Genomic DNA, 8883 nt, shown 5'->3' with positions numbered 1-8883 from the left:
TGGAGGAGACGGATCAGCTCAGTGAAGATCTCCTCACTGTCCTCCACTGCTTTATCAGCAGAGACATTGATGGCCTCCACCTCCTGTTGAAGCAGATTCACATCTTTCTCTTGGTCTTGGATTCTCTGATGGATTTGTTGTCGACTCTCCTGGAGCTTCTTCTGCTTCTCAGCTCTTTCTGCTGCAGCTGGGACTGTTTCATGGTCTTTATGTTCCTCCATAGTGTAGAGATAACAGATACACTGCTGATCAGTACGACAGAAGATCTTCATCACCTCATCATGACTGGAGCAGATGTTCTCCTGGAGAGTCTTGGAGGAATTCACCAGCTTGTGTTTCTTTAACCCAGGAACATCATAATGAGGTTGGAGGTGATTCTCACAAAAAGAAACCAAAGAGACCAGGCAGGACTTGACAGCTTTCATCTTCCTCCCAGTACAGACATCACAACCCACATCTTCAGGTCCAGCATAGCAGTCTAGTTTTCTTTAGATCCTCCACCAACTCTATTAACATGACACTTTTCTCCAGTCCAGGCTTCAGTATGAATTCTTTCCTGCACTGAGGGCAGCTGTAGATTCTCCTTTGATCTTCTCCATCCAAGTGGCATTTAATACAGTTCATACAGTCGCTGTGTCGACGAGGAATAGTCACCGGATCCTTATGAAGATCCAAGCAGATGGAACAAAAAATTTTTTCTGGATCCATCTGCCTGTCTGATTTTCCTTCTCAGCCACACTGAATGTCTCTGTTTTCTCTTCCTTCTCCAAATGTGTACCAGAAGACGCCAAACACAGTTTGTTAGTTGCTGATCTGCAGGAGTTTCAGGGGTCAACTCTGTGGTCCTGAAGCCTAAAGAAAAATTGGGGGAAACAAGAAATGTAGCAGCAGAGCTGAAATCAAAGTCAATAGAAGGGAGGAGCTGAAAATCAGTTGTTGTTGGGAGGGGGCAAAGGAGCTCTAAAGACTTCGGGTTCCTGCTACATTTCGCCACCATTTCCAGCTTTTTAAACTTTTATAGTTAAGATACACACGTTGGCCTCCTTTTAACCATGTTTTGACATTTGAGAACTCTGTAATTCGTTGTATGTGAATTGGAAAAATAATAGATGAAATCAGCAAGAACAGTTATAAATGTTCTTGCTTAAATAATAATTTATTAAACAGTCAGTTTTTCATTAATTATAAATGAATTGCTATTTGAGCATCTCAACAGTAATTAAACATTTGGAAGTTATTTTTGCCATGAAGCATACAGGTGCGTGTTTACACAACACCAATGCAGAACAATGAGCAATGACCCGAAAGAACCAATACATGCTGGACTTCAATGTCGGACAAAATACAAGGTCATTCAGAAGACTTGAAGTCTTTGACCTTATACCAGAATGATTATTCACAAGTGGAAAACAGTCAATGATCTTCCCAGGTGTTGTTTCCCTTGCTAATTCTCCCCCCCAAGCCAGACTGTGGTACAGCGAGAAAAAACACAAAAAGAAATCTTAGATTCTCTATGAGCTTTAAATCGTGAATTGAGTCTTAAGGTTGTGTCAGAATATTTAGCAAAAGACTGAACAGATGTAGCTGTTTGGATGTGTTGAACCTTTATACTGACAACCCACTGCAAAAACACAAAATCATGTAAAGTAATTTTGGTCTAGTTTCCAGTCTAAATACCTTAATGCACTTGAAATAAGACAAACTAACATACAAATAACTTGTCAGTAAGATGTAAACGCTTTTTTTAAGTAAATAATTCTATATTATTGATGAAAAAGTACTAGTTCCATTGGCATATAAATTCATTTATAACATGAGAAAAATGTCTTATTAGTGAAATAATTTGCCAATGCAACAACTACAATAAGAAGCTGAACAAGATAAACAGGACTTGACAGCTTTCATCTTCCTCTCAGTACAGTCATCACAGGCCACATCTTCAGGTCCAATATAGCAGTGATGAGCTGGAGCAGCTTGGAGTCCAGTCTTCTTCAGCTCCTTCACTAAAGCAGCTAATATGAATGTTTTCCCCTTTTTTCCAGCAGAGATGCAGCGGCTCTTCATGCAGGGCCACCCCAAGGTACTATGAGGCCTTAGAATCATGATTTGGCCCCCTGGCCCTCCTGCTAAGCACCTCAGCATCACTAACATTGTTTAAATATAGATTTAGTGAAGTCTACCGATAGGGGGCCCAGGTTAAATGGTTGAGTTTAAAATTAATCACTGTTTTTTGTTCATTTGCTGTGATGTGTTTGTGAACAAACCCAGTTCAAACACAAAGATAACACCATATTGTAGCCATGGTAACACAACAATCAAAAGAAGTGCAGTTGATTCTTTGCACTTTTACAAAGTAAACTTCCTAATTAAATCCTAAATGTACTATTTACTTATTTATTTATTTTTCTCTGCAAAATGCATTAAATAAAATGTAACAGCATTGTCATTCTCAATAAATGACTGTTACAGGTTTAGATCTATAATCTGTGTTACAATTCAACCATTTATAGGGGCCCTGAACGCAGTCTGCAGCCAAGTTGCTGTGGAATCAGATATTATCAGGGTTTATTTTGTGAAATATCAGCAAATTTGATTATTTCATAACATACTTCATAACCAGCGACCTTCTCTATTCTGGTCTGCTTAACAGCTACAGTCTCAGATCAACACAGCCCTCCAGGACTGTCAACAGCAGAAACATCAACATTATACCTATAAGGGAAAACATAGACTATATTTGCTTTGCATTGTCCCCACATGATGACAATGATCCAGTCTGATTTGACTAAATATTAGATTGTTCATTAATATGGGATGTTGCTATACAGTGTTTAAGATCTTGTTCAATCTGACCCTTTGTAACTTTGAGCACCTGCCCCTCCAAAGGTCTCTGCATGGCCCTGCTTAATATGAATAAGTAAACATTGACAAGGTAATTTATTTCTCAGTTCAACTCAAAAGTTCATTAAAGACGTGAACAACTGAGGAAATGTCCATCCAGCCTTAAATGTTGGGAGCCAGAGCAGAGCAGGAGAATGAATTCAAATTCTAATTCAAAAATATTCAAAAAAGATGACCAGCCTGTAGAACCACACATTCAAATGAATGCATTGCAGCAATGCTACTACTGTATTTACAGCCGCTCCTTCCTTATAGCTACCTGCAATATGTAGTGTCATTTGTCCATGCATATCGGATACCTTTTCAAATATTAATGATACCCCAACATGACTGAAGTAAAGCTTTGACATAGCTAAGGAGTCAGATAAGAGTCTCAAGAACGTCAGTGCATGCATTTGGATCATGAGTTCTCCAAGAYAAACAGTCAGATAAGGCTTCTGCATATTGGTGTTCTCGCTAAATCCTGAATATGGTTATTGTTGATTAAAAGAACTTTTCTTGTTTTGGTTTTGTTTAGGGAAAGGGAGTTTCTATTGTAGCCTTCTGGCTTGTTTTAAACTGGGACCTATGAATTTTTGTGTATGTGCGCTTTTGTTGGGGAACACTCAGGTGCATTTAGTTGTGTTTTCTTTATTATTCCTCCCCCAAACAGTCTAATTTTTTCTAATTGGGTTTTCATTATTTTTCAGCTATAAGGATCTCAAGACCAGCATAGACTCCCCACTTTTAGAGTGGTCACTTGGTATAATAAAATAAAGTGACTATTTTTGCTCAACTTTGTGAATTCAATAAACTGTTTGTAATCTGCAGCAGTGCCTCTGTCTATTTTTACAAACTTATCTGTGTGATCTGGTAAAAAGAGGGTTTAGAGCTGTCAGAGCAACAGATCGCAGACGAGTTGACCAAACCCACAAGCCGATATATAGCCGCCAACCGTAGCAACAGGTGGAGAACAAAGACACACGCACCCTGCAGCGGCCCGCCCAACTTTAAAGACATTCGCCCCGCCCACCAATCAATGGTGCCCGGTGCAGAGAGTGGGGGAGGGTGGAACAGCATCCCACCACACTTATATCCACAGCCTGCTTGGACTCTACGTGGCAAAGCATCTTGAAGCTTCATTGCCTCATTAGCAGCCGGTCGCCGCATGTTACGCAGAGCGGCTTGTAACGTGGGACTCACCTACCGGTCCRGGATAAATCCATTCTYCTGTCTCTTCTCTGGGCCTTTTCCCCTTTGTAAAGAAACTTTCCAAAGACATCTGATCTGTTTCTTACTCATTTTGCTGCTTGTGGGCTCAATGTTGGCGCGCAAGTATCCGAGAGAATCCGGTTAAAGGATTTTCAAAATAAAAGAACCTCTAGACTCAAATAATACATAAAATGGAAATATTGTATTATTTTTTTGCGCGGCCCGGTACCAATTGGTCCACAGAGCGGTACTGGTCCCCGGACCGGGGGTTGGGGACCACTGTGTTAAAGGACATCCAGGTCCAATAACCTTCACCCTGGTTTATTTTCCTTACACTGCCTTCTAGTGTTCATTTGCAGGTACTGGGCAAAAAGAGTCTTCATCTGACTTTGCAGTAATCAGTAATGAACAGATTTTATTTTATTTGATTCATTCAAAAATTGCACACGTTTTATTTTCTCAATTTCTTTCAGTATAAATTACTATTTGTTTTCTTGATGTGATTAATATTACTCTATATCAATTTTTGACACAATATAAAACTTTCTATGCTGGATTTTATTTTTTACATGCTGGATTAAATGTTGGATTAAAGATAATTATGAAGTTTCCATATGACAAATTAGACCTGAGGACAAATAATTCAGAATTTTGTAAACTGCACCAATGCAGTGTTATAGGTTAACTTGATTTTATGCATTTTCATGAGGAAATATTTATTTAAATTGTTACAGAATTTAGACGTAATTGCCACTTGGAAATTAGGATTTATAAACAACTCTGGTTCAACATGAACTCCCACTGTTACCATTGCAGATTGACAACCGTCATCCCAACAAGCAGCTACCTAAGCAAAACTGAGATAATGCACTGGTTCTAGTATCTCATTCTAGTAAAACCAGTTGATAAATCCAGTCAGAGAACATCAATGATGTTCAGAAATAATTTTATTACATTTGGATTTACTTTAATAATTTTTTAACAGCTTAAACCCCAAGCAATCAATGTATTATCAGACATAAAAATAAAAAGAAACAGATCATAAAAGCCGATGCAATCTTTAAACAAATTAGCTCAAAACCTAAGTAGCAGTAAAAATCCAGTAGCATTTCCAGAGCCATTACTGTCCAGAATTAAAAACAACTGCTCTTCATTCTTCCATTTATTTAAAATACACATTTCATATAACCTTCTAAATTGATTGATGTGTTTCCTTTGCTGACATGAAAAATGTCAACTTTTATTTTATATTATTAACATTATAGAATAAAATCCTCATGACATAAAGTGCTAACCACATTCAAGTGGTTAGTTAATTACCAACAACTTGATCCATAATGTGAAATTTCCCTAATATAATATATTCTGATTATCATCATATATTCTACAGTGTCTATCGATTCATCTGTTCATGGATTTAAACATCATTTGGTCTGACAAAGTGATAAATGTAATTTGTTTAGGTGAGTAAAAATCCTCCTGAGAAGTGATAGTCTGCATGGCTGAAAAGAAACAGGAAGAGGCAGCATCCAAACAAACAACACAACAAACAAGAGATGGAGTAGCTCCATAAAGACAGCTGATCTCAGATCATTGAGAAAATTACAACAATGAAAGAAACTGTGACTAAACTACATTTAACCAGCTGCACTTCAGATGACTGCTGACTATTTTGGTTTAATAAACTCAGCAGAATTAATAGCTAATAAAAACAAGCTATCATAAAGACCAACCCCAGCATACAGAGGCCGAATGAATCTGGTCTGGACTCTGTGGATCAGAGTCATGGGTTCAGAGACGCTGTAGAAAGACAGAATACCTGCTCTGTGGTCCAGGTACACTCCTATTCTGGAGGAAACTGGACCTGGTACTGGAATTTTATTGTTGTTGTGATAAAATGTATAACTGTTTATGCCACAGAGTAATGACCATGAGTTGGAATTGAATCCAAATAAACATTCGTCTGATCCTCCTTCTCTGCTGATGTTTTTGTAGGAAACTGCTACACGAAGTACTTCCCCTCTCATTTCCACCTCCCAGTAACAACGTCCAGTCAGACTCTCTTTACTCAGAACCTGACAACAACGACTGAATCTCTCTGGATGATCAGGATAAGACTGCTTTCGTTTTATTCTTGTTGCTTTTCGGTTCCCCTCAGTTAATAAAATATTTTTGTGTGCTGTGTTTGGATCCAGAGTGAGTTCTTGAGAATATTTTAAGAATCCAGCTCTGCTCCTTGGTTCTGGTCCTGACAGTAGAACATCCACCTCAGTTATTGCCAGCTTGATATTTGTCCATATGTCTCTCAGGAAGTCCTGTAGTTTGTCTCTGAGCTCTGACACAGCTGCTGTCACGTCCTCAAAGTGTCTCAGAGGACGGATGTTGATGCTGGATGAGTGTGTCAACTCACTGAGTGCTGGCAGTGAGGBGTAGTTGAGGAGAAACTGGTTGTGATCCTCTGTGTGTGAGAGCTGCTCCAGCTCAGCGTCTTTCCTCTTCAGCTCACTGATCTCCTGCTCCAGCTTCTCCTGAACATATTTGACTCGACTCACTTCAGTTTCCTGCTGGGATCTGATCTGCTGCTTCACCTCTGGTCTTCTTTTTTGGAGGAGACGGATCAGCTCAGTGAAGATCTCCTCACTGTCCTCCACTGCTTTATCAGCAGAGACATTGATGGYCTYCAYYTCCYRTTGAAGCAGCTYCACATCTTTYTCTYGGTYMTGGATTCTCTGMTKKATTTGTTGTCGACTCTYCTGGAGCTTCTTCTGCTTCTCAGCTCTTTCTGCTGCAGCTGGGACTGTTTCATGGCCTTTATGTTCCTCCATAGTGCAGAGATAACAGATACACTGCTGATCAGTACGACAGAAGATCTTCATCACCTCATCATGACGAGAGCAGATGTTCTCCTGTGGCGTCTTGGAGGGATTCACCAATTTGTCATTCTTTAATGGTCCAGCATAACAGTGATCAGCTGGAGAAGCTTGGAGTCCAGTCTTCTTCAGATCTTCCACTAGCTCTGCAAACATGACATTTTTCTTCAGGACAGGCCTCGGTATGAACTCTTTCCTGCACTGAGGGCAGCTGTGGATTCTCCTCCTATCTTCTCCATCCCAGTGGCATTTAATACAGTTCATACAGTAGCTGTGTCCACAGGGAATAGTCACTGGATCCTTCAGTAGATCCAAACAAATGGAACAAGTTAATTTAGCTATATCCATCTGATTTCCTTGCTCTGCCACATTAACTGCCAGCAACCCTCTGTCCAATGTTTCAGGTTGCTACTATCAAATATCTGTCTCTCTGAATCACACCTCAGAGCTTTATTCGGTCACAGAAAAGAGGGTGGGGTTATAAGTGCTCATCTATATTCAGGAAAAAGTAGTTTTCTTAATCATTTTCTTGTTTTACACTCTTTAGCATATTACTTTTGCTTTTGTTTGCATAATGCTTCTGAGTTTAATTTTGGCAAAGTAGTTTGGTACAACACATGTTAAAGTTTAAAGATGAATTTTGCATCCACATTCAGTTATTACAAGAAAAACACCAGACTGTTCCAAAAAAACAAAGTGTTTTTTTTCTGAAGCAAAACCATTTTAAAGTCATATATGTTTTTGAATTTTTCTATGCAAATAATAAAAAATTTAGAAACAGTTTAGACTTCCATTTGCATTTTTCAAGGAAGGGCATGGAAATATATTTGGTAATGTTGTGTAAATATTGTTATGCGGGATGTCCTTAACCCATCAAGCTGGTTTTCCATCCTTTAGTGATGTCTCTGTTACCAGAGATCTGCTTTTGACACATATTGGAAATGTATTTATATTAAAAAGCTTAAGGTATTTAACTTGTTTTTTTCCAACATATGTTTACTGGTGGGCCGCACAGTGGCGCAGTTGGTAGAGCTGTTGCCTTGCAGCAAGAAGATTCTGGGTTCGATTCCTGGCCCTGGTCTTTCTGCATGGAGTTTGCATGTTCTCCCTGTGCATGCGTGGGTTTTCTCTGGGTACTCCAGTTTCCTCCCACAGTCCAAAAACATGACTGTCAGGTTAATTGGTCTGTCTAAATTGCCCCTAGGTGTGAGTGGGTGTGTGCATGATTGTTTGTCTTGTGTGTCTCTGTGTTGCCCTGCGACAGACTGGCTACCTGTCCAGGGTGCACCCTGCCTCTCGCCCGGAACGTTAGAACGGAGATGGGCACCAGCAACCCTCCTGACCCCACTGAGGGACAAGGGTGTATAGAAAATGGATGGATGTCTACTGGTTATTTCTGTGTTTTAATACAGACAAACAAGCAAAAAGGAAAGAGGCAGAACAAAATGCCTTACAGTAACATCAACATTAACATTACCCCGGTTCAGACAAAAAAAACGAAGACACATCATTGCAATATATTATGTAAGGCTACGTGGAAAAAATAGCAGAAATGACCATACCAGTGTACAGTATAAAGGGGTCCCAAATATTATAAAACATATTTTCTCTATTGTATAATTTACTAATTAGAAAGTCCAATGACAATTTTTCAAGGACAGTCCTTTGCCATTTTTTTTTTTTGATGGAACCTTATCTGTTTTCCAGTTCAAGAGGACACATAGCACAGAATGTAAGCATCATGTACAGGTGTTTTTCAAACATGAGACGCTTGGTGTTGTCAATTTATTCGATCACAGTGTCCAATCTGTGATTTTAACACTAATTTAGAGTACTTTTGAAACTCTTCTGTTGTTAATATGCACCATAGAAATGTTGTTTTTAACACTAATGGGTGTAAGAATTTTAACTCTTTCAAAAG

The 8883-nt window shown here is 39.1% G+C and overlaps 1 protein-coding gene across 1 annotated transcript in view; it reads right to left on the bottom strand.

The window, feature by feature from the left end:
* The window catches only part of LOC103480842 (tripartite motif-containing protein 65-like), an 18999-nt gene extending 11689 nt beyond the window's left edge, over positions 1 to 7310 (bottom strand). The window contains exons 1-2 of the mRNA XM_008436033.2: positions 5934 to 7310; positions 38 to 338 (exon numbers count right to left, since the gene is read on the bottom strand). Of these exons, the coding sequence (XP_008434255.2) occupies positions 38 to 338; positions 5934 to 7310 (1678 nt within the window). The remainder of the gene's footprint in view (positions 1 to 37; positions 339 to 5933) is intronic.
* Positions 7311 to 8883: the final 1573 nt, after the last annotated feature.

This window comes from Poecilia reticulata, linkage group LG18, assembly GCF_000633615.1.
Source record: "Poecilia reticulata strain Guanapo linkage group LG18, Guppy_female_1.0+MT, whole genome shotgun sequence".
Taxonomy (NCBI): domain Eukaryota; kingdom Metazoa; phylum Chordata; class Actinopteri; order Cyprinodontiformes; family Poeciliidae; genus Poecilia; species Poecilia reticulata.
This window is presented reverse-complemented; position numbering and strand designations above follow the sequence as displayed.